At 42.2% G+C, this 26,104-nt stretch overlaps 1 protein-coding gene and 1 long non-coding RNA gene across 8 annotated transcripts in view; both read left to right on the forward strand.

Moving 5' to 3' along the window:
• ALDH18A1 (aldehyde dehydrogenase 18 family member A1) overlaps positions 1–23,646 on the forward strand; it is a 36,090-nt gene extending 12,444 nt beyond the window's left edge. For 4 of the 7 annotated variants that reach the window (XM_026851730.1, XM_026851728.1, XM_026851729.1 and 1 more), the window contains 16 exons: positions 20–243; positions 1,834–1,983; positions 2,074–2,178; positions 3,611–3,769; positions 4,363–4,453; positions 5,963–6,087; positions 9,984–10,128; positions 11,232–11,305; positions 11,947–12,046; positions 13,138–13,358; positions 16,882–17,019; positions 17,129–17,324; positions 17,477–17,598; positions 19,685–19,871; positions 21,766–21,861; positions 22,883–23,064. In XM_026851730.1, the coding sequence (XP_026707531.1) occupies positions 20–243; positions 1,834–1,983; positions 2,074–2,178; positions 3,611–3,769; positions 4,363–4,453; positions 5,963–6,087; positions 9,984–10,128; positions 11,232–11,305; positions 11,947–12,046; positions 13,138–13,358; positions 16,882–17,019; positions 17,129–17,324; positions 17,477–17,598; positions 19,685–19,871; positions 21,766–21,861; positions 22,883–23,064 (2,315 nt within the window). Of the gene's footprint in view, positions 1–19; positions 244–1,833; positions 1,984–2,054; positions 2,179–3,610; positions 3,770–4,362; positions 4,454–5,962; positions 6,088–9,983; positions 10,129–11,231; positions 11,306–11,946; positions 12,047–13,137; positions 13,359–16,881; positions 17,020–17,128; positions 17,325–17,476; positions 17,599–19,684; positions 19,872–21,765; positions 21,862–22,882 lie in introns of those variants that run through there. The other 3 variants (XM_026851726.1, XM_026851727.1, XM_026851732.1) reach the window with 3 other exon arrangements.
• Positions 23,647–24,491: 845 nt separating this feature from the next.
• Positions 24,492–25,410, forward strand: LOC113481561. The gene is made up of 2 exons (XR_003398697.1): positions 24,492–24,590; positions 25,298–25,410. It is a non-coding gene; the product is annotated as an uncharacterized LOC113481561 (long non-coding RNA).
• Positions 25,411–26,104: the final 694 nt, after the last annotated feature.

A 26,104-nucleotide genomic window follows, 5' to 3' on the forward strand; every position in this document is an offset into this window, starting at 1 on the left:
CCCCCCCCCCTCCCCACAGATCTCCCTTGCCATAACCAAAGATTAAGGAATGAATCCATCCGCTGTTGGAGCAACATCCCATTTATCACCATGCCACTCAGCCGTGCACATGGAAAATCGTTTGCGCACCGCAGCGAGCTGAAGCACGCAAAGCGGATCGTAGTGAAGCTGGGTAGTGCTGTTGTGACTCGAGGGGACGAGTGCGGCTTGGCCCTTGGGAGGCTGGCATCTATTGTAGAGCAGGTAATTCTGTGACTGAAGTGGAATGTTTGTCTTAATTTCAGATACTTTGGAATTGTTGGATGCAGTGGGAGATTGTAGAAAAAAACTCATAAAGCAGTGATGGCCCTTTAAAGCAATATGTTATGTTGGCCTTTCCCTTCTTCATCCCTTGTGCTGTAGTAGCATAAACCATGTAACTCAGTAAGTCTGTGGTAGAAGGTGTGACCCCAGCCAGCAGCTAAGCACACACACAGATGCTTGTTTGCTCCCCACACCTCTACCCCACCACGTTAGATTAGGTAGAAAATAGGAAGAGCAAAAGTTAGAAAACTCATGTGTTGAAATAAAGACAGTTAGTGAAGGAAAGGGGAAAAGAAATAACTGATGCTAAGACCATCACTCACTACCTTGTGCAAGCAGACCGATGCCCAGCTTGTCCCCAAGTCACAGCTACCTTGGAAGACAACCCCTGCACTTGGCTATTCTGATACCCCAGTTTTATTACTGAGCGTGATGTTATATGGTATGGAACGTCCCTCTGGCCAGTTTGTGTCAACCGTCCCTGATGTGTCCTCTCTGAACTACTTTTCCTGCCCTTACCTTACCTGCTGTGATGGGACATAGTGGGGAAAAAGAAAACCTTGATGCTCTACAAGTAGTGTTTAGCAGTAGGCAAACCAGCAGAATGTTATCAACAGTGGTTTAGTCCTGAATTCCAAAACACAGCACTATATGGGCCCTTATGGAGAAAGTTCACTCTATCTTGGCCAGACCCAGTATATATAGAGCGATTTGCACAGTGAGATTTTTATGCAATAGTTAAGACATGACCAGGGCACATGACCAGGGCATTAGCTGGATCTAGTGGCACTGAAGTTTGTGAAATCAGCAGAAAGAGTAGAGTCTTCTTGACTACCTGAGCATTTGCCGATTTCCTCCAGGAGAAAGCTTGAAACCTTGTTACTTGTAGGAAAAAACTGATGGGATCAACTCATAGATTGGTTCTCCAAAATGAAATTATGACCTTGAGGGAGATGGACATGTCTTCTCTGGGAAGTAAAGTCAACATAATAAATTCAATTCATCTAAGACATTTAGCTTTAGAGCTTTGAAAGGAATGTGGACAGATGCATGTAAGGAAGAAGTAATTAAAAGCTGTACTATCAGAGTTAGCCTCTTCACTATTAGAATACAAAGTTACTGGATAATGGCAGTCTTGAGAATGGGTGGTGAATAAGAAGGTTGGCGGAAGATACAGCTGCTACTTGACAGCTTTTTCATATCTTATCTTTCCTTATCTGTAGCAATGGAGGTGGAGGGGCAAGGGGTGTAGAAGTGTTACTGTGTAATAAGTATTGTGAAAATTCAGCATGACTGTTGTAAAAATTAGTATTGTGAAAAAAAAGTTTAGCAGAAGCTGAAGATTGCATGTGGTCCTTTGCATAGCTGCTGAGTGGCTAGGAAGGCATGCAGGAATGTCTTAGAAGGTGGTTGCCTTGCTTTGCACAGTCAGCAAGAACTGGTGATCATACGGTTGCTGGTAACAGCCAGAGTTGTCATGCTAGCAGTGGTCATAGTCCAGGCCCTATTTCTTAGGTTCTGTATTTACAGGTGTCAATGCTTCAAAATCAGGGCCGGGAAATGATGATTGTCACCAGTGGTGCTGTAGCTTTCGGAAAGCAGCGCCTACGCCATGAGATCTTGCTTTCTCAGAGTGTGAGGCAAGCGCTTCATTCAGGCCAGAATCAGCTAAAAGATATGGTGAGTGGCTGGCAGCACTCCTGCTTCTTCTTGAACATGGGGCACTACCTGCTCAAGTCTCTGCCTGACAGATGTTCTTTATCTTTGTAGGCTATCCCGGTCTTGGAGGCCCGAGCCTGTGCAGCAGCTGGCCAGAGTGGACTAATGGCTCTGTATGAGGCCATGTTTACGCAGTACAGCATCTGTGCAGCTCAAGTAAGGGATCCTTTCTTACTGACTCGCTACTTGGGTCAATGATAGAATTGTTGGATTTCATTCATGTTTTATATGTTGCTGTCTTTATTGTAGTCTTGTATTTCCATTGCCATCCTACCTTTGAGCCTTATTATTGTAGTGTAAATGGTAGCTTATACAGGAGTGACTTGCTAAGTATTTCTGAGATGGAGTTACCTGTTGTCAAGGTGAAGCAAACAGGCTTTTTTTTTTTTTTTTTGAGTTTGTGTGTGTCCTGCTCTTATGTATGGGGTGGAGTGGGGGTGTGTGTGTCTGTTAAAGTCTTTTTCATAAAAGCCGAAGGTGGTGATCTGAAGTGAGGGTTTAAAAATCACAAGAGGCTGAACTGCCACACGTTCTGTAAAGCTGACAGAAGTGCATATCCACTTCAGAACTTGCTGTCCATCTGCTCCTTAAACCTTTCTAACTTGTGGGTGATGGTGTCCCTAGCATGGGTCTTCTACCTATACTTCATGCTGCAACTGTAATAATTGAGCTACTCTTAAACAGGCTTTGCTTATCTTAAATACTCTGAGAATACAGAATTGCATCAACTGTAAGGCCTTATTTGTTTAGACACTTTTAATTAAATTAGGAGCCTCACTTGGAGGAACTTCTTCCTATAATACAGTATAGCTGATATCATTAAAATGTTTATGGTATAGCTAGCAATTGCTATAAATTGTGGTGGATTTTAATCTTGTCCTCTGTAGACAGCTATCATTCCTTGGATTTAAAAGAACTAATTGCCCATGCCAAAAAAGTGAGTGTACACATTGATTGAAAGTGCTGTTGTAACATTTGTGTGGTGGAGTTGTTTGCTTAGCTCTCAAATATCCAATGGCAGAGCAAAAGTTTAAAAAATGTCTCTTCAGAGCAGGCATTGAGGTTTATTTTATCTTAAAATGACAGGAAGAAAGAGGTGGTGTCTGCATGCAGGAGGCTTTAAGACCAAGATTCTTTCAGAAAAGGAAGTGAGTTCTAGAGCTGAAGAGAAGTCTTGAGACAAAGCATCCCTTCTGCTTGCAACAGTAGAAACATTACACTGCAAAGAAAAACATGAAAGTCAGTGTCTTGAGCAATCTGTCGGATTGTTTAGGGATTTAGTAGTTATCATCAGCACTTATATTCTGCTTATGGGTTTTTTTTTCCAAGCTGATTCCTGAAGCCTGTGATTTGTCAGCTTGAGAAAGGCCATTATAGGTTCCAGTGGAATTTAAGGCATATAAACCTGAAAATGTTGTGGAAAGAACATGTCTCAGATATTCTTTATCCTTTAAATGTGGCTTATGTTTCTTTAGTGACCTGAAGGGCATGCCTGATCTGTTATGAGATGTTAATACATACGCTTATGATGTTCTTCTCAGGAAAAGTGGTAGGCTAAGTATATATTAATTTTTTTCCCTCCTTTTAGATTTTAGTCACCAACCTGGATTTCCATGATGAGCAGAAGCGTCGGAACTTAAATGGAACATTGCATGAGCTTTTAAGAATGAATATAGTCCCTATAATTAACACTAATGATGCAGTTGTTCCACCTCCGGAGCCGAACAGTGATCTGCAGGGGGTAAATGTGGGTAAAGTATTGCAAGGGGCTGGATTCTGCATGTAGATGGTACAGCACTAATGTGTACTTCACTAATGCCATAACTGGGGACCTCTGAAGCCCGCAGCAGGGAAACAAACATACAGAAATTAGTAATGTGGACAGAGGGCACTGGAACACTATGCTGACCTGTTTGTTTCTGGCATGATACAGTACTCTGGGGTGAAAGCATGGCAGATGATGTCTGCTCTGCTAAAAGTAAGCATGCCCAGTTTAGTTTTCACTGAGTAGTTGAAGCTGGAAGGGACTTCTGCAGGTCATCTATTCCAGCACCTCCGCTTAAAGCAGGCTCAGTTAGTACCTCTGCTCCTGCCGCTGGGCACCAAGGTGGAGAATGCAGGTGCTGCTCACACTGATTATCATTTTGATACTGCTTTACTGCATTCCAAAAGCATATGTACTTTGACACAAAGATCAGTTTCCAAGTTTCCAGTGGGTGTGAACAAAGTAGCTCAGAATGACCTGGTAGTGCTGAGGTAGTTTGCTTCTGTCTGTTGTGGCCAAATAATGTCCGAGTTCCTCCTGCTATTCAGTGCTGATGAGATGCATGTGCATTGCAGGTGATTAGTGTGAAGGATAATGACAGTCTGGCAGCACGGCTGGCTGTGGAAATGAAAACTGATCTTCTGATTGTCCTCTCAGACGTAGAAGGTTTGTGAGTCATTTCTTTACTTTCTTGCTTTATTGAAGTACATCGGATAGTCAAACCAACTGGTTTTCGCGTTTTACTGGCCTCTTGAGTTCATATTTTTTAAAGGGACAATTACAATGTACCACATAACTCCTTAAGGCATATAGCCAACGCTGATGCTGTTGTATAAGCCAAAGACTTGTCTGCCACACTGTTGAGTCACGATGGGTGAGAATGCATGTGAACTTGAGACTTGTTCCAGAACGCAGAATACCATAGGTACTATGGTACTTCTGCTGGCTTCTCAGAAATGTATGATACAGTCATGAGTAACATGCAGGATAAAGGCTGTGTGTTTAGAATCAGGAGTATAAGCCAAATACTATTCTACAGTACCTTGTTTCTTATGGCAGCAAGTTCTGTCTTTCAGTGAATTACAGGTATGTTACAAGTCCTGGTCATTGCCTTCCAGATACCTGGAACTCACTAGCTTTTTCTGTCTCCCAGGCATTTGGCTTACACTGCTCTAGTCTTCTGAGCTGTGCTGCTGTGACATGAGTCTGTCACCTATGGATGTTGAATTGAAGTTCCTTTTCAAGAGAGAGGATGGTAGTGGGTGAGGTTTCAGATCAGTGCAGCCCACATCACCCAAGTCACATAGTCTTTTTCTCTTCTCCAGATGTTTTGTTTTTTTTTTTTCGGTGGATCGTGGACATTGGCACATATTGTAGGCCCTGAGGAGGAAGGGGGTACCTTCCCATAAACAGCTTCTTTTCACAGATTCAGCTGGATTTTATGGTTCATTCTAGTTGAAATGACTGAGAATGACTCATAAAAGCAATAGTCAAAACAACTTCTAAAAAAAAAGTGAGTGGTCCTCACTTGTGTTTTCTAATTTGTAATGCCAGTATTTGTTCACACAGAATTTCTGGGAAGTATGGTTGTAGAGTTTAGATTTAATGTGTTATGTAAACCAAAGCATCATTCAATCCAAACATAGTTACATAAAATTACTAGATCTTTAAAAAAATTAATGAGTATGTCTCTGTAGGGTTGTGTTCCTTCTTAGCAGAATTCAGTAGTTACCATTTTTACATATTTCTGAATTGCCCCGTTTATCACTGTAGAACCCAGCATTCAAGAATATAATCTGATATTTTTGTGAAGAGGACTATCCTTTGCTTGTTCAATTGTATGTGTAAGTCCTGATTTTGAATGTATAAAAGCCATAAACCATCTCTGTAACCTCAACCAAATATCACTACCTCCCAGCTTACATGCAGCTATTCAGCCTGTGGGTTTTTGTTTCTTACTTGTTATGCTTTCAGTAAAGATATACTTCTTGAGTCTGCCTGATGAGTGTCTCATGCTTTTGGTCCCACAAAACCAGGGTTCAGTTTAAGTTTTCAGTCCTGTAAAGTGGAATACAGCTTTTCAGTCTCATGGATTTTATTCTTTTTTTCTTTTTCATGGGTGAGCTTTGGAGATGAGGGTATGTAATACTAACAGATTTTTATTATTTATTTCAGGACTCTTTGACAGCCCTCCAGGATCTGATGATGCAAAGCTCATTGACATATTCTACCCAGGAGACCAGCAGTCTGTAACATTTGGAACCAAATCCCGTGTGGGAATGGGAGGCATGGAAGCCAAGGTAGAAATACAGAACATTTGTTTTGTTATTGAGAAGGAAAGGAAGACGTGGGAAAGGGAGGTAGATGAGATGATTGTGCTGCTGTTCAGATGGATTTGGACAGGCTGCAGAAATGGGCAGACAGGAACCTTGTGGAGTTCAGTAATGGGAAATGCCATGTCTTACCCCTAGGGAGGCACAACTCTATTCACTGGTATGGGCTGGGGAGTTGTGTTGGTTTAGGCCCTGCTGGGACCAGAGACCACGTTGCCGTTGTCCCTCCCGCACCCTCAGCCAGTCAGGCTGGAAGTGAGGCACAAACCCTGGGTTAAAATAAGAAGAAATTTAATACAACAGTGTGATAAACAATCTGAACAACAACAGTAGCAATGATGACAACAATAAACAGCAATAACAGTGAACAAGACAAAAGATATACAGAGAAATACCGCAAATGGTCACGGAACAAACCTGCCGTGTGCTTCCCGTGACCAAAGCTACAAAGGAAAAAGTTCCCGTGTTCTCCCCACCCGGACTTGAGGTCAGCATGGTATGAATAACCCGGCTGGAGATCCCTTCCCCCTTCTCTGCAGGGGGGAACTTAACCCTATCCCAGCTGAACCAGGACAGGAGTTCACTGGCTAAAAGCAGTTCACTGAAAAGGACGTAAGGGTCCTGGTAGACAGCAAAGTGGAATGTGAGCCAGCAATGTTCCCTTCAGGTAAACCAGGCCAGCAGCATCCTTGGTTCCACGAGAAAGAACATAGCCAGCAGGTTGAGGGAAATTATTATTTCCCTCTACTCAGCATTAGTGAGACAAAATCTATAGAGTTGTGTCTGGTTCTGGACACCACAGTAGAAGAAGGACATGGCATACTACAGTGAATCCAAAGGAGAGCCGTGAATATGATTAAAGAGTTGGAGCATCTGTCACACCAGAAGAGGCTGAGAGCTAGGACTGCTTACCCCAGAGAAGAGGAGGTTTGTTTATAAATATCTGAATGGAGGTGTAGATAAGACAGAGCCAGACTCTCTTCAGTGGTATCCAGGGAACAGATAAGAGACAATGGGCACAGATTGAAATACAAGAAATTAAACTGAAATGCAAGAATTTTACGGTGAGGTTGCTGAAGTGTTGGAGCAGGTGCCCAAGAGAACTTGTGGAATTTCAGTGTTTGGAGATGTTCAAAACCTGACTGGATGGTGTCCTGAGTAACTTGCTCTATTTGACCCTGCTTTGAGCAGGTGGTTGAACTGTATGATCTCCAGAGATCCTTTCCAGCCTCAGCTGTTTTGGGAGTATCCTGGAGGAGTGTATGGGTTCCTTTAGTGTCTCTTAGGTCTGTGAGAATTGAAAAGCGCAACTAATGAATTACATCCCAGTAGTTTGTAAAATGTGACATTTGGAACTGGATTAAGTTGGTGTTTTAAATTAAAATAAGGTCAGTAAAATAAAGATTTTGGCAATCCCCATCATTTGAATCTGGTGTGGTGTCTGTCTCTTTTCTGAATTTGTAAGTGTGCTCTTTGCTTCTGAAGGATATAGTGGTGGAGATGAAGATACTTCAGTTCTTGAGTACAAGATAAGTAGAGGTAGGAGGGTAGATGGTTCTTAGTGCTGTGTACAGTTGGATGCCCTTGGTATTCATTGCTGTGAATGCATAAACATGGGTGTTGCTGTAAGACTTCAGCATATGTGTTTCATGATGCTGGGATATGCACTATAGTAGTATTAATTGGTGTGGGCTTCCTAAGGGCCCTTCTTGGAAGGTTGTCTGTAAAAACTGAAGTAGATATTGACTAAGCAGGGGAAGACCAAACTGAAATTCTTCACCAGTTACCATGGTTTTTGTCCTTTCCTGAAGAATTGGGTATGGCATATTTCAGTGTCAGAGCATGGACTGGAAGGTGGCAAAAGGAGGAGGCATTTGTGTTCTGTTTCTAACTATGGGATGTACAGAGCTTATTTAGAAACAACTTTCCTTTGATCTGCCTTCTGGAATAGTTTAAACAAATCCAGGTATTGAGGGGAAAGTTGCCAAGGTCAGAGAGTACTTGCATTGTAAAAATAATAACCTGTTAGAGGCATTTGGTATCTTTATGTCTGAGTCATGTAGAGGCAAAACTCAATGCTGCTGTTGTAACAGGAAATCGTTACAGTTGAAAATTGGATGATATTTTTTGAAAACTGTAACATCAATAATAGAATAAACAGATGGTAGCTCAAATTACAAATCTTGATTATCATCATGAAATTTGAGGGGAAAATGGAGCAGTTGATGGTCTTGTGGTAGTCGAGTTTGATGCGATAGATGTCTCTGACAGGTGGTGTCCCCTAGTGAACATGGACTGTAATACCTAATTGTAGAACCATATTAGGAAAGTGTAGAAGTGAGGAAGCAGAGAAGCTTTTGCAGTCAAATAAATGACGTGTAATTAAATACAGTGGTCAGATAATGCTGCTCATACCTTGATCAGGAAAAGAAATGAAGGAGACCACAGGCAGTACCTCTTCAGCAGGTAACATCTGGGATTTGGGTTTGTGTTTTTGTCTTTTAGCTTGAACCAGTGAAACGTTGGGGGGGGGGGGAAATTTTAGAGAAGTCATTTTGTGATGCCTTAAACAATGGCTCAGGTGTGTGGAAAGAGGCTAATCTTAGGACTAATCAGTACATGGGGATTTCAAAGGACCTTTACTAATAAGCTAATCCTGCTGTAAACGTAACATTCTACAGAAGGACTAAGCAAACTCCAGTATGCCAGCACTGAAGTTCACAAAGGGAACTTATGTTGCCCTTCATGTTAAGGCAATGCCTACAAAGGTACTGCCCCTAAATTTCATAGAGCTCTTGTTGGTTGCGATGCCTGCCTCCCCACCCACCCTCCATGCCATCCTTTAGCACACAGGTGAGCTGGTAGTATCATTGATTTCAGTTCCCATCTGTCTGCGGACATCAGATTTTTGATGTTTCAGACTTGCTTCTTGCCTTAGATCTTATGTCTCTTGCTTTTATACATTGCTTAGTGCGCTGCAGTCCCAACCTTTGAAGATGACTCCTAAATGCTATATGTATAGAATCCTCTTCCAAAGTAACAACAAAAAGGGGGGAAATGCCAAATAAAAAAGCATATAATTCAAAACTGAAAAAGTGTGAAGTCTTTGAATAGAGGCTACTGAAAGAAACAACTATTAAGACAATAGGTGTACTTCCAGGCAAAAAGTAGAAGCAAATAAATAAAAAATCCAATGAGAACATGAACAGGCAATGTGAACAAAGTAGGTAAAAACTTCGTGTGGAAACCAGAGTAACTCTTCAGCAAGCTTCATAGTTTGACCAAAGGGTTATAAATAGTGAGAATATCTCTACATCTTAACTAGACCCCCGACGAGTGCTTAGGCTGATGAAACTTCAAGGGAATAATTCAGACTGATAAAGGTATTCAATAATATTTTAATGTTATATGGTAATGGCTAGGAAAGTGCTCTGCAGTACAAGCAATATCATGTGGTCACTTAAAGTGGATTAATTACTGATAGCTAATCATTGTCAGGGAAATTGGCAACAGAATCTTTTCAAAAAAGAAAATTGTTTTTCTTCAAACAGTAAGAAGAATTTGGAACATAAGGTAATGGTGAAAAAGAGCATATGACCTAAGTGCCCTTGCAGAAATCTTGAAAAAAGCAGGCTGTTGGGAAAATTTACAGTACATTCATGAAGTGACAGCTAGTTAAGGAAAGGAAGGTAACGCATAAATACACGGTCTCATTCAGTGCTCCATTTTCTGAAGTGTGTTGAACGCTCTTTGAAAGTGGAAGTGATCAATCTGGAGATCAAAGAAAAGGAAGAACTCTTGTTAAGAGTGGTCATTCAAATAACAAATCAATTTCCTAGAACTGGCTCTGTCCTTCACTGTAGGTGAAAGCAGCTCTGTGGGCCCTCCAGGGAGGCACCTCTGTGGTGATTGCAAATGGAACCCACCCCAAGATCTCAGGTCATGTCATCACAGATATTGTGGAAGGGAAAAAAGTTGGAACTTTTTTTTCAGAGGTAAAACCTGCAGGTGAGTACATGGAGACTTGTAGAGATTTCCTGAAAGGCTGGAGTTAAAATTTGGCTAGACCGTTACAATAACTGGGAAACCACACTTGAAAAATGGTTTTTGAAAGGTATTTTCTAAAGTAGGAATAGAAGATGTTGAACCATCTGCTGTGGTTCCCTCCAGCTGATAAAGTGCTGCATCAGACTTATATTTGAAGAATGCAATGAGTAGTATTTCTGCCAGCTTTAGTCTTAGGTGTTATTGTCTAGTATTGAAGATTTCAGTGTGAAAGTGTGGATGTAGAATGTACTGCTGAACTAAGATAGTATAATTAATTATGTGTCCACAGGTTCTTTTCTCAGACTTCCCACTGTACCTCTTGATATTTTCCATAACACTGGAATTCCTGCTCTGGCATTTTCTGTGAGACTCTTCTTAGTTGGGTCATATTTATCACCTTCAAGTCATCTGTTTTACAGGCAATTTCAGAAGATTTAAAAACCACAACTTAGTTTATCCATGAGCTACTTGCAAACTCTTTAGGGAAATGCTACCTGAACCTGGTGACTTGAAATAGAAACAGAAGTAACCTGTTCCATATCAAAAACCCCCCACCTTTCTTCTATAGGAACCCTTCTAAAATGCATACGGGGAGAGGCAGAGGGAAAGCAATTTCTCTGAGAGCTGTTCTCAGATTGGGTTTTGGCTTCCATTATTGTATGTTTCCATATTATTCTGTAATCCTGTCCATTTTCCTCAGTTGGATACTTAAACTTTTCAAAGTTTGCCTGCTTTCAGTAGCCTACCATGCCCTGTGACTTTGCTATCCTGGTGTTCTTTTGCCCTTTGTCAAGTCTTTTTGATACACGATGCATGCTTGCCTCTGATGTGGTGACTTTACAGAATCTCTGTGATGACTCTGTGCTTGGAGACCATAGCAGTATTTTTGTGTCAGGTACAGATTTTCCTGTTTTAATACACAACAGATTTCTTGAATATGTCTGTTCAAGACTCTATACCTGCTTTCCTGCTTTGAGCAAAGAATCGAAAGAGGAAAGGCCTAGCGTTCACTTCCACATGTGTGTTACTTTGTCTGCATAGCATATTTTTGGGTTTTTTTGCAGGTCCTACAGTAGAGCAGCAGGGTGAAATGGCTCGAGCTGGTGGCAGGACCCTGGCGGCTCTACAGCCTGAGCAGGTGACAGAACAATATGGCATCACTCATTCAGCTTGTGAATGTGTGGCAAGTTTTACAGCATGGATATATAACCCAAATGGGTCCCTAATAATCTATTCTTTGTGTGCCAGATCCATCGTCTTGATTGTAGCATGCATAAGGAGATGAGAAAAGCCAAAAGATAATGTACCTTCGGGCTATGAAGTCATATATGCTTTCATGTGGGGTTTATAAAAATTTTAATAGCATCAAATATCACACAGAAATGAATTGTGATCAGAGCTGCTGAAGAGCTGACAGGAATAACTTGCTCCATTCACTCCTGTGTGTAGTGTATGCAAAGGAGAAGCTCTGCAGCTGGGTAGGTAAAATGTGACATCTGTTGTGAAGAAGACAATTTGGTCTTAAAGGAAGAGCATTGTGGGTTTGGTGAAGAATACTGGGTATGGAAAGCAAGATAATAAAAAGCAAAGTAAAGGTTGAATCAGTGTTCATCTTAATTTTTCAGTGTGATGCAGGCTGGAAAAATCAGCCGGCCCACAGTGTTCAGGAGCCAAGACTTTGAGAGTATGTGGTCAACAGAAATGGACTGAAGGAGACCAGATGTCAAATAGCATGGACTTTGTGTAAGAAGTTGGTTCAGAAACTGTTTTCTCTTTCAGAGAGCAGAGATTATTTATCGCCTTGCTGATTTACTAACTGACCAGAGAGAAGAAATTCTCTTGGCAAACAAAAAGGACTTAGAAGAGGCTGAAAATAAAGGTAATATTTCAAGTCTTTCCATGATAATCTTACTGTCTTGAACCTCTCTGGGCCTCAATGAAGATGAGCAATAATAAAATCTTCTGTCAACTGGGGTTAGGCACTATGGCTGTCACAGATTAGTGAACCCAAGACCCTGAGAGCTTGACCATGTAAACAGCTGCAGCTTCCTTAATTACATAAAACAGATACCTTCATCAGGCCTTGCAAAACAACAGGCAGCATAAAAAAAAAAGGCGCTCCATTTTGCCAAAGGAGGCTTACTTTAGAAATGGACTATAACAAACATAATCTCTATTATTGTCATGGATAAAGTAAGTATTTTCTGGGCTGGTTTAGGTAATGTTTGGCTCCTGAGGGGAAGGCTTTCATCTCTATACTTAAAATTAATTCTCTCCAAAAAGAACTGCGTCTCCTCCTGATTGAGGAAGGTTCTCTCTAGGTGGCTTGGATTAAACCCATTCTTCTGTGATAGACTGATGCATTCATTGAGAAATTGGGACTGGGATGTGTGCATACATGGATAGCAAATGTATGAAAATGACACATCGTGAATTGTAATACCTTGTGGAAGACAACAGGGAACTGTTTTTTACTGACCAGAGGGGATGCTGTTGGGTTAACATACTGTCCAGATGTGTTCAGACTAGAAAATTCATGCCCAGTCTGAACACAAATGCTATGCATGTGTCTGTACTTTGGGATTTTCTTCTGTGAAATAGAAAGATGAAATTACTACCTGAACCTTCCAGAAATACTACAAGAGTAGAAATTTGTAAGAAATTCAAACATACAGGAATACTTGTAATAGGACAAACCTTATCTTCTGGGTGTTGATGATGCTTCATGTACATATCACTTAAACCACATCAAAGTGAAAATGTGGTGGTGGGTGAAATCATTGTCACGTATTCAATGGTTTTATTGTGCCTACTGGACTTAATGCTGTGCATTTTTCATCTCTGATAGGTTTCTTGCCTAGGGCATGAGAAACACTTGAATTTTCCTTAGGTTCACCACTTGTTTAAGTTGCTTTTGCTTGAGTCTAGGCAGACCAGTCTATTTCCAGCACAACTTTTTCTTTATCTTAGGGAGATTGGCACTTCCTTTGTTGAAACGTCTAAGTCTGTCTACGTCAAAGCTGAACAGCTTGGCTATTGGTCTGCGTCAGATTGCAGCATCCTCACAGGACAGCGTTGGCCGTGTAATTCGACGAACACGAATAGCAAAAGACCTGGAGTTGGAGCAGGTGACAGTACCTATTGGCGTCCTTCTCGTGATCTTTGAGTCCCGTCCTGACTGTCTTCCACAGGTATGTAACGAGGGCAGATTACACTGGGAGTTCTTTGACAACAGAAGAAAGGGTATTTCTGTTGGTGAGCAATTGGGAGGCTGAAAGAAGTCTTGTCTCAAAGAACTCTTGCTTGGATTCTTCTAAAAATGATTTTGTTGGCATCCCTATTTTTCATGCAGAGATATTCTCAGGAGTTGCTGCTACAGTGTTCAATGTTATTCAGGCTTGGTTTTGTTCTGGTTTTTAAACCCAACGAATAGAAGGAGTTATCTTACATTCAGATGGTCCAGTTCCTGTCTGTGTCTTACAAATGTTTGTTCAGTGCCTGACTCACAGTTTGGGAGGCTCCTGCCCATAAGCACTTGTTTTATCTGTCCATGCTGCATATAGCTGAACTGCAGGCTGGGGTTAAGCCAGAGCTGTTTAATACAGATGTTAGTAATTAACTGTAAATGTGAGGAATACATGATAAAAAATTTTAAAAGGCTGAGCACAGAAGGGACAGAAGTTACAGGCTTTCAGTGGTTTGTCCTATACTGATACTGGTTGTGGGTAGTGAGGCGGAATGATAGCTTTGACTCACTTGTAGTGAGATGGGTGTGAGGAAGAATGTTGTTCTAAGGTCTTAAGCACTGAAGTTGCTGGAAAGGCTAGTGAAAAATAGTGTACTGTAAGTGAATGTCATTTATTTTGTGCCAGGAATAAGGCAGGCATCTTAAAGGCAAATACCTTCACTGCAGCACTGGGTATGAGTATTGCTGTGAATAAATGCTTTTATAATGCATGAAAACATGGGGACTGAACTAATGTTGCAGAGGCCACCTTGATCTCATTTTCTAACTCCTGACTTCTGAGCAACTGTAAACTGTAGAGTTTAAAAAGAAAAATAGTTCATTATCAACACTGTTTCCTACGATTAACATTAGGTGTCTAGGAAGATCGATTGAATTATCTAACACATCAGCATGTGTTTGAGGAGAAAGTGGGGGTTACAGACACTTCAAAAGGAAGTGAGACTCGGCCAGTGGACAGCTTGGTACTTCATGCCTGAATTTTTTGAGTGGTCCCCATTTCATACTGAAAGGAAGCATCTAGGCAAAGTTCCCATGAAACAAAAAGGCACCAGTCTCCCTTGTCTACCATTATTAGCTCCTTGCTGCTGGCCCTGTTCTTCATGGATAAACCAGCGTGTTTCCTTGTCACATTCTAGTCTGTCTGCCTGGACTTCAACCCTGGTCTCTTGCCTTGGATAGATGATGTCTCCCTCTTTTTCCTCACGTTTATCTTACCTTAACACTTAGACCAAACTGACTCTTGCTGGCTTTTTCTCCCACTTTGTTTTACAGACTTGGAATAGCTTGTCTTGGTAGTTGCTTTTCTTCCTGACAGCCTCCTGTCAAATCACATCAGGTTCTCTGATGCGATTTCGGAGGATCATCTTCGATACCTCTGCGTTTGAATTGCATGGTTTCTTCCCCTGCAACTGATAGTAGGACAGTCTCTGAGTGCAGGGGAGCAGTTCCTCCTTAGTTCACTACTGCATCTCATGCTTTTTTGGGTAAGCAGATAAGGGAAAATTTGTCTTTGCCCTGGAAGAGGGCCTGCTCAGTTTCCTCCCTGGAGATAGCTTGTGCAGAGTTAGGTCAGTGCTTGGAGTTCAGTCTTGAGTTGCAGTAAAGGTGAAACAATTGTAGATTTCCATGTGAGATTTAATAAGCTTCTAATGAGCATATGCACACAGCATGTTTACCTCTACACTTAGGAGGGCAAACTGTGAACATCTTTCACAGACTGCTTCCTGTAGGTTATACCAAATCCAATTGTTGCTCTGAAGTATAGTCATGTCTGTTGTTCTTCGAAGGAACTGAACTGTTTTGAAAACCCTTACCTTCTGTTCCCCTTTTTATCACAAAATTTTTTAAATTTTTGTCTTAATTCTTGGTTATTTTTTTTCTTTTAGTTTTTCAAATCAGTTCATAACCTTTCTTTTAATCCTATGCCTTCAGAGTGGAATTATTTATTTAAACAAGCTTATTTGTTTAGCTTTCCCTTGTGATGCTGACCTTTGGAGAGACAGACACCTACAAGATACTTTAAAAATACAATCAGACTGCTTTTTAGTGTCTAGTTTTGTAAGTTAGAAAAACACACAATATCTATGTAAGGCAGGCTTCCTAAACTGTTAAACTTCAGTGTATTTTTCTGAAGTATTTCTAATTCTTCAACATTCTTTTCAAATTGCTGACAGCAGGATGAAGTAGACTATCAAACATGGTGTTTGTTGCTATCCATTTGATATTAGAAGGGGAAAGAACATGATCTTAGAAGATGTATCTAATGGGTTTAGCATTTTTTGGTATAGATTAGCATCTGAAGTGTGCCACTAAGCTAACTGCTTCTTAGATGTGAGCCTGGCTAGTTCTGGCATGCACATCTCGACAGCATACAATTGATGTACTAATGAGTGCAGGTTTGGTGATGATACCTACAGATGATGATACATATGATCTTTCTCAGAATATAGTAATACAGTAGAATTACTTCAAATGATTAATTTGTTCATTTTAAAAGGTTCTGGGGATGATCTGATTTTGTTTTCTAAGGGAGTGTATGCTATTTTTTCCAAATAGGTGGACAAATTGTGAGGCCATTGTGAATGGGAGGAAGACAAAAACAGATGCAAAAGTAAATAATTCTGGGAAGAGAGCTTTATCACATCCAGCATACTCCTAAGTAGAAAAGAACTAAAACCTGAAACAATAAAAAACCTACCACCCCCCACTCTGATAGAGAGGTTTTCAGTTTAGTGGGGAAAACACCAAAAAGAATTAGTGGCTTGAGACTGAACAAATGGGCTATATGTTTTCAACAGCAGAAGTAATTTTTTTATCTAATTTTCCAAAAACAGTGACGACTTTGGAGCATTTTTAAAAAATATGGCCTAGTTGTGTTGCTGGACTCAAATAGGTGAAATCTGTCACCGTAAAGAGAAAGGCAACAATATTGGTTCCTTCTGGTGATCAACATGAAAGCAAGGTGGTACAGATGATGCTGGGCCTGTTGTCTAGAAGGCTTTTTTCCCACACGTAAGGCACCTGTTGTCTCTTTATGAATTCTTTGTTAGATAGCATGATGAAAATGTTCTTCCTGCTCATAGGAAGAGCTCATTAGCTGTCTGCCAGAATGGTTAGGGACAAAGTTCTTGCACCTAAAATTACTCTGCTTGGGTGACTGCCTACACAGCTACTCAATTTGTACCAGAGCCTGTGCCCAAGGTTTCCTCCAACTTGTCCATTATAGTTCTCCCCTGGCAATAGTACCCTGAAAACTCAAGTTTGTTCCTGAAACACTAACACATGTCATTTCTGGAGTTAAATGTGTTGTTACTTGTAATGATTTTTTGGTGCCATAAAATGAAAAATGTACATTAACAAGGAGTAAATCAACAGTATTAAAAATCCTTTTCTTAATCTATTTCATGGGTGTTATTCCAACAGGAGAGACAGATTATTTCTCTCTCTTTTAAAATAAATTCTGACAGGTGTCTGCTTTGGCTGTAGCCAGTGGAAATGGCTTACTACTGAAAGGAGGGAAAGAGGCAGCACACAGCAATCAAATCCTTCATCATCTAACACAGGAAGCACTCTCCATTCATGGAGTAAAAGATGCAGTGCAACTAGTAAGTGCCTAGAATTATATCAACAATTTCTTTGATATGGTGTGTATAAAAAGTATGGGCAGAACTCTAGAGTTCAAACTGTAGACTGTTCATATTGCAACTACCACAGGTGAACACAAGAGAGGAAGTAGAAGATCTCTGCCGTTTGGATAAGCTGATAGATCTAATCATTCCACGTGGTTCATCACAGCTAGTCAGGAATATCCAGAAATCTGCTAAGGGAATCCCTGTGATGGGACACAGCGAAGGGATCTGTCATGTGTACGTGGACACGGATGCCAGCGTTGAGAAGGTCACACGCATAAGTAAGCTGGGAGAGGGTGACTTGAATGTCATGTGTGCAACTGAACTTCGTATTTAGAATATGCGATATGGTTGTGGTAATTGATAATTCATATGCTGTTCAAAATCTTTGTCATAAATGTTATGTAACCAATTATCTACTCTTAAACCTCAGTCAGAGACTCAAAGTGTGAATATCCTGCTGCCTGTAATGCTCTGGAAACTCTCTTAATTCATCGAGACTTGCTGAGAACCCCGTTGTTTGATCAGATCATAGACATGTTGAGAGTAGAACAGGTTAGTCACTCATACTTGTGTTCTGTTTTGTGGGTTTTTTCCTAACACTTTAGAAGCATTTGGTCTGGCTAGTGTAGCCCTGTTTAGTTTTGTGATGGCATAACACTTACATTATCCATATGTCTCTTTGTACACATAAATGAACTTAAGAAGAACTTTCTCTGCACACAACCCCAAGTTTTCCCATATAAATGATCCAAAAGCAGCTTCTTCAGGACATCTACGTGCCATTGTTGGGATACAAGTACTTCCTTTTGTATAGCAAAAATAATCTGCCTTAAAAGAAGGTATACACAAGCCTTTTGCCACACTCCTTAATTCTGACTTAATGGCTGTTAACCTCCCAGACATAAAGCTGCCTCTCCTTGAATCTATTCATTTGGCTTCTTACTCAAGTGAATTATCTTTCTGGTTTTCTCCTTTCTGAATCTGCTTTGTCAACATGTTTTTTAAACCTTTCATCTTCATACCCACCCATTTTTCCTCCTGGTACATCAAAGGAACAGCAAAAGGCCAGTATACTAGTTAGTTGTCTTGACATGGGTAATATTTTGTCAGTAAAGGTAGCAGAGATGCACTGGGAGAGAAATATCCATGAAGTAGCATGAATTACACCTAAGTTGAGGATTTTCACACAGCAGTATGTATTTGGCAAATTGGGTGTACAGGCAGTGATTAATGCAGGGGAAATGGAGAGGCCATATGTTCTGGTGATGTTAAAAGGGTCATAGTAAAAGAAGCTGATCGGTAGTCAGGAGCAAGTCCTCACTTAATGGAATTTTTTTCATGTCTTGCTTGGATATTTCTTGGGAGGGGTAGAGTGAAGGGCAGATTTCTGGATTTTGGATGGGGGTAATGTGAGAACTAGTGCTTTTTCACCACCACCCATCTAGCTCCGAATACGGTGGGGAGGATGTCACCTCTCTAATCTGACCTAACAAGAAATATGCAAATATCAGGCAGGATTATCCAATTCATGTAATTTGCATTACATTATTACAAATCGTAGTTGTACAAGAAAGTGCCATTTTACAGATACCTTCTTAAAAGCCTTCAAATATTGCAGACTTGTGCCTATTTCCCATTGTCTCCTCAAAATTGCCCATGTTTCATTTGCCTGGGGATTTCTCTGCTGTAGCAGTTCTAAATTATCTCTCATTGTTTAGGTGTCTCGGCTGCTATGATTAAATTTAAAGATTGATAATGCATTAGATCATCTTTATAACAAATGAAAAATAATTGTGTGAATTTTCTTGTTTTGTACCCAGTAACTTTGTGTCTGAAACACACTTCAGAGAGGGCTGGTGTCAGTTTACAAAGTAAAAGGGTAAAAGTCATTCAAGGTCTTCAGTCTTTTCTAGGTGCAAACTTGGAAGCATTCTTGTAGTTATTCTCTGCACTGCAGTTGCTTTCTTAAAACAAGGGCTGGCTGCTATATTTTAGCTGTTTTCCCAGTACTAGTGTTCTACTGTCCTCCTGCCTGATGACTAAGTGATGCAATTGCTTTAAATAATTTGAAATGAGTCCTGAACTAGGAGTGGGCTGTGGTAGGTAGCATGTCAGCTATTGGACCTTGTTGCTAGTTCACCAATCTGCTAAGTTTCCCAAAGTGTAGGCTTCTTTTTCTTACGTTGCACTCAGTGAACATACAAGTGAGGCAAACCTAATTACTCCCCATCTGCTACAAGTAGATCAAAGCCCAGCCAGTCTCTGAGCAATGCATACCTTCTTCAAAAAATCCCTCCCCTCGGTTTGTATTGCTGCACATGACATTATATGGAATGGAATTCCCTTTGGTCAGTTCAGGTCAGTTACTGTGGTTCTGTCCCCTCCCAGCTTCCTGCACATTCCCAACCCTCTTTCTAGGGGAACAGAGTGGGGGAAAAAGAGAAGGCCTTGACACTGTGCAAGCTCTGTTCAGCAACAGTGCGTTTTCAACACTGTTTTAGTTGCAAGTCAAAAACATCGCACCATAGAGACTGTAATGAAGAAAATTAACTTCATCCCACACAGACTACAAGAAGCCACACTTCCACCTGGAAGGCATTGCTATTGTCAGCAGCACAAAATGTTTCTGGTATTGCAGGTGAAGATTCACGCTGGCCCAAAGTTTGCATCCTACTTGACATTCAGCCCTTCAGAAGTGAAATCTCTCCGCACGGAATATGGGGACCTGGAGTGCTGCATTGAGGTGGTGGACAGCGTCCAAGAGGCTGTTGAACATATCCACAAGTACGGAAGTTCTCACACGGATGTTATCATCACAGAGAATGGTTAGTGATTAGTCTGCTTGCTTAAGCTACCATTTTGGCTTAGCTGCTAATTCTTGGTGTTAAAGTAACTGAGGCGGGCAGAGGAAGCAAGCAGCCGATTCAGTGTGAATGATAGAGCAAGCCTCAACTTTATTGAAAGAAATCACACCTTATATAAGCACTACAATAATCATGCATACTACTCACAAATCTATTGGATACATGTAAAAAGCTACATTATAATATCCCAGCCCCTTGTGGTATTTCAGGTATGCATAAACACCTTCCCTTTCTGGCCTGCTTTCCCTTTATCATACAGTAGGCCATAATGTACCTCAGTTTCTTTGTTAGCATAACTGTACCCTGGGTTTTTTCCTCTGTTTACCTCAGGTGGCTGCAATCAGCTTCTGCAGGGAGCTATGGCCTTGCTCTCTGCAAGCGGTTCTCCAACAAGTAACTACTTGCATTGCAGTAGTTGTTCTTCTCTTGGGTCTGTAGTAGGCATGACCAGCTGGAGGCCTATGAGCTAAATGTGCCTACAGTCTTTGTTTAGCTCAGAAAAAACATGTTGTGTGGCCCTTATTCCAGGATGTGAAGGTATGTGCTTGACCAGCTGGCCAGTGGCAAGGCAGCACATGCTCTTTCCAGGCAGATTGCTTTGTGTTCCTGTATTGAGCAGATTTAGTGCTTCAGAGGGTTTTGTTGGAACACCTCTTGAAACCTGGAGGTGTCCTTAGGCCTTTGAAGGCTGATGACGCGAGCCTCTGTAGTACCTTGCTGGAGGGAATAGGGATTGTAGGGAAGATCAGACTTGATCCGCTTTGTCTTCCTGTGTCACTTTTAGATCTTGCAAACAAGGACCACAAATGTTTTCTCCCTACCTCTCCCAGTCCTTTACTTACCATTTCTGCATCCCTAGTATAAAAATTGCATTTATCTCAATTTGCAGTTTTTTGCCTCTTTATTGTAAACTTGTGCTGCTTCGTGCAGCTCTGTGCTGCTCCTATCCTTAGCACCTCTCCTGCATGCAGTTTGAACATCGTGCCAGTTCAAAACCTAGCTAGAGCTGTGCCCAGCCAAAGGCTGACTCTTGGACCAAGCCTGGAACTCCTGAGGATCAGCTGCAGTAAGGTCACATTGATCTGTGGGTCATCAGCGTGTGAGTCAAGCAGGCTTCTGTTTCTGTACCTCCTGCCGAGCTTAAATGAGTGTCACTAAAAGGCATGCATTTGATACCATAACCCACTGCCACGGGACCTGGTGCACTCGTGATTTGCTAGGGACTGTACTGGAAATATGTTCATCTTGTCATAAAGGCAACTGACCGGCAGCTCGCAGCCTTACAGAGAACGGAGTCCTCCAGAGGACTAAGACTTGCGTAACTGCTTGAGCTTGCTCAGGTCTTGCATGTTCTGTGTTAAACTGGGTTAGTTAGCTGATTTCATGTGGTATTTTTGTATTGTATTTCCCAAATATTACCTGCAATTTAATTTAGTTTAGGAATTTACATTTTCTGTAACAATTCCATGTTTGAGATTAATGGAGAGCCGACTCTGTAGTTCAACTGTCTCAGCCTGCAAAATGTTGTTTGGGGCAGCTGTCCTTTCTCCACAGTCATACAACTATCCCTGTTAGCAGGTTCTAGACTGGATGTATTTAGAATTAGACATCTTTTTGCTTTCTTCTAACCTTTGCGAGCTTCTTGTAACATTTACAGCTGTGTCTACTTGATAAGCACACTGGGAAGAAGGTATAAACGAGGATGTCTTAGCCCAGGCTGTTTAAATACTATCTGATAAGGTTGCATGTGAAAGTTGATTTGTTATATCTGTTCACTGTATTATGTTGTGCTTATTGGAGTGCATGATCATTCTGTATGTACTGGATTTTATTTTTCTCCTTGCCTCTTTCACAGAGAAAACAGCAGAGTTCTTCCTTCAGCATGTGGACAGTGCTTGTGTTTTCTGGAATGCCAGTACCCGATTCTCTGACGGCTATAGATTTGGACTTGGTAAGAGAGAAAATAGGGCATGGCTGTGACTGCAGGATTTGCTGTTGTGTGAAAAGTGTGGCAGTCTAAATCCTGGAAAATAGGATTAGTCTCTGATCTTACTGTCTAATGTAAGGTATTTAGGAAAGGCACCACAGGAAAAGTTGAAGCCTAGACATTCCATCCACATGGAACAGCAGACAGTTTAATATCGCCTTCCTGCCAGAACTAGGTAATACTGCTATACAGACTATGTAGATGAATTGAGCAGTAGGGATCAAAGATGTTTTGGATCCTTGAAGCTCTATTCAATCAGTAAAGTATGCATGCATATGTGGTAGAGTGACGCAACAAAGAATCTGAAATAGGTGAACAGTTTTTCTTTTGTTTATTTTTCTAATGATACTGTAAATAATGCCAAGCTTCGTTCTTGCTGGGCAGACTGAGCTGCTGCCCAGTGTGCCAGCCCAGCAGTGTTGAGGAATGAAAGGTAAGAAACAAACTATCAGTTGCTTGAAGAGGAGCACCTACTGTGAATTGCAGAAGTCGAGAGAAACAGTCCTTCTTGAAACAGAAACTCAGGAAACTCTGTAGCAGGCTATTACTGTGTCAGCTGGAACATTCACTGTTCCATGTGATTAAAAAACTCTAGTTAGGGTCTTGCAATATCTCCTCAATGTGATAAAGAAGGACATAAGATCACAGACTTGACCTGTTTAACTCTGTTTTTTTAAAGGGATTAACCGCACAAAAATCAAGTCTTAAGATCCATGTAAGAGATAGCATGCAAGAGATAGCTCTCTTGCATCTTTCTAAGTAACGCTGTAGCAGCCAGAAGTATAAACATTACAATTTCTAATGTAATAGTTAAGCTCCTCTGTCTTTTACATTGGGTAACCGTAACTTCTGGCATTTGGAGAGGAGTGGAGAAAGGCAGGTCCCTGAAAGGCAGGCAGCAGTCTTTACGTAAAGGTGCAAAACTACTTAGTATGAAGTGAACATCCTTAAAGGATGAACTACCTTTATCTTGTGTTCCCTGCAGGTGCTGAAGTGGGAATTAGTACTTCTCGTATCCATGCACGTGGACCAGTGGGAATTGAAGGACTCTTAACAACAAAGTGGTTGCTGAGGGGTGACAATCATGTTGTTTCTGACTTCTCAGAGCATGGCAGCATGAAGTATCTTCATGAGACCCTCCCTCTTCCTCAGAGAAATACCAATTAAGAACATCGGGGGGGGGGGAGGAAACCTAGGGGTATAAATATTTCCCGATGATATTCAGGATTTGGGGTCCCCTCTTGGGAGGGAGGTATTTTTCATCTTCAGGAATGTTGTTCTTGGTCACTGTGCAGTACAATGAATATAAAATAATCCCATCTATGAATTTTTTTTTTTCCTTGCCTCAGTTTTCTTAGATAGTATCTGTAAACTGACCTCACTTTTCTGAGACAGAGTTCTTTGAAACATACAGGTAACATTCAGAAAAATTGAAATAGCTACTGCATTCTTTTTGGATCCAAATGCTTCCTGTGGCGAATATGCTTGGTGGTGGAGCATAATTTTCTTTTTTAAGTCTTGGTTTTATTCAGTTACCTCTTCTGGAGAACAAACTCGATAGGGTTTTTTTAGCTCAGTCTTGTAGTCATGGCAGCTCTTGAAAGCCAGAAAGCTCTATGCTTGCTTTCTTTCTATTTGATCGCCCCTGTGATGGATGTGCTAAATGCATAGTAAGCTTGCCCAAGAGACCTGATCTCTAATTTCTTTGTATTGTTGACTATTGTAGATAAATAACACAACTGTCTACTACATGAATTTTGTTACTTACTTGTACCGGTTTATTTTTGGTTTTATGTGAAACTTAACCCTCCACTGACCCTCCTCGCAAAGCAGCACCCTGTCGACCATGCCCTTTCCCACCTAAAGCGGCGCTTCCCGTGGTGCACTGCGGCACAGGGCCTTGCGCATGCGCTCACCCCGGCAGCTCGGCCCCGCCCCGCACTGCCGCCGCAGGCCCTGCCACCACATGGCGTGCATGCTTCTGCAGCACCGGCTCAGCGTGCACATGTGCGAGTCGGCCGCGCGGAAGCGCTGGGCGGGCTGCACTGCCATGCAGTGAGGCTGCCGTTTCCGTCTCGGCCTGCAGCCACCGCCACTGTGGCTCCTCCTGTGCCTCGGGGCTGGCGCACGTGCAGCGCTCGACAGCCTGTCTTGGCTCGCCCCTCTGCTGCTCGGAGCGTGCGCGGTGCGCGGGGGCAGCGTGGCGGGAGGCAGGACACGTGTTCCGCGAATGCTGAGGGCCCGCGCACACCAGTGAGGCGAGTGAGACGCCTTGGTAGCCGCGCATATCTCCTGGTCGCCGGAGGCGGCACGGCCGGGGAGCTCAGCCCAGCACCAGGTGGGCGCGACATAGGCTCTGCCGAGCCTTGTCCTGCCGTCAGGGCCCTTGTGCCGTCCCGGCGGCAGCCGGTGCGGACACTTGGCCGCGGGAATGGTGGGCAGGTCCTGGAGCAGGACGGTGGTGCAGGTGACGGTGTGGGTGGGGCACGTCTACCTGAGCTTGCGGGCGAGTTGTAAGGAAGTTTAAAACCAACCAATTAAACATATTTAATTATATTTTGAATCAGGCACGATAAGTGCAACTGGGAGAGGTATTGGGGAAGCAGGAAGACGGAGAATAAACAGGTTCCCCCTCCCTCCCAGGTACCTGGAGGCCTCTCCACACGCCCACACTCCACTGGCACGAACCATGGGTGCTTCCCTAACCAACTAAAGCTTACCCTGAGCCTTCCCCAGCCCTGCTCACCCCACACAAGCCTGCCTGTAGCACTAGGTCCTATGTCTGCTCTGCCATCTCTCCAGGCGTCCGGCCCCACCCAGGCAGCCACCCTCAGGAGCTGCATATGCTCAGCATCCCTCTAGGATGGGACCCCCACCCTGACCCCCTGAGGCAACCTCCCCTCCTCCCATCTTGCACAGTTCCTCACCCACAAAAACAGCCACTGAAAGTTCTGAAACTATAAATCCTGTACAAAGCCCCCAATGATCCCCCCACTCAGCCCCAACACTGAAATACTTCATACTCTGACCCAGTTTTTTTAATCCAGAACCTTTCCCAAAGCCTGTCTCATTGCCTCAGAAAAGCCCCAAATGCTCTCCTGGGAGCAGCAAGCCAGCCTTTGAATACCCTTTATTCTTACATAGCATGTCATTAGAATCAGTTAGGGGAAACTGATATCACCAGAAAGTTCTATGGAAGGAAGAGTTCCAGCATGAACCAAAATAACTTCTTTTAAAAGCTGCTGCTTGTTTCTGTCTCTCTGGGGCAGCATTGAGGATTAAGTAATCTATTCCTACCCCATAGATACCACTGACTGTATTTGGCTTAGCTTTACTGTGGTTATTTCTGGTTTGTTTTATCATATATGCATATGAACTATATGTAATACTTGCTTTTTAGAGTAAATGGCATAGCTGAAGTTAAAGAACTCAGAACGTAAATCAGCTGAAGAATAAAATTAAGCGGATCAAACTGTTTCTATCTCCAAACAAGAGAAACCCTGTTTCTATTGGTGAGGAAGGATCATTATTAATAGTCATCAAGATAATAGATCACCAACATATAATTCAAGCTTTACATATAAAAAAGTATGAGATATATATATATATATTTGTGTGTATACAATTTTGTGCATGAGTGAAGTCTTACAAGGAGCTGTAAGCAACAAGTTATCTTAAGTGGATGTTAGTTAAATGATGGGAGCTGCAAAACAGAAAGTGATAGAAACATCTGACCTGTAAAATTCTCTGGGCAGGGCCGAGAACACGCAGTAAGTCCCAGGCCCTTTGGTCTGTGTCCCTCTTTTCCCTGATCTGGTCCCAACCTGCCCTTCTCTGTATGGCCCCACCACACCCCACTGTCTCATTGCTGCCTAGCTCTCTTGTCTGTCCCTTCTTGCACTGTTCTTCATCCTTCCCTTCTCTCCATACCTCCCACATCCCTCTGCATGTCCTCTACCTCTTCCTGCCCAAGTCCCTCTTAACCCACTTCCAGTCCCCCTTAACCACTGCTGCATCCTTCCTGCCCTCTGCCTGAATCTTCCTTTTCTCTGGGGACGTTACTGATGGCAGCAGTGGCAGGGAAGGGGCCTTGATGCTTATCTTCCCACTTTCCCCATGAGGTGCTGTGCCACCATACTGAAATACACTGGTGTCTGCTACCTCTCACTCAGGGATAGCCGGTCCTCACTCAGGACCAGAACTGCCT

Source organism: Athene cunicularia (genome assembly GCF_003259725.1).
Source record: "Athene cunicularia isolate RWA chromosome 6 unlocalized genomic scaffold, athCun1 chr6_part1, whole genome shotgun sequence".
Lineage (NCBI taxonomy): Eukaryota > Metazoa > Chordata > Aves > Strigiformes > Strigidae > Athene > Athene cunicularia.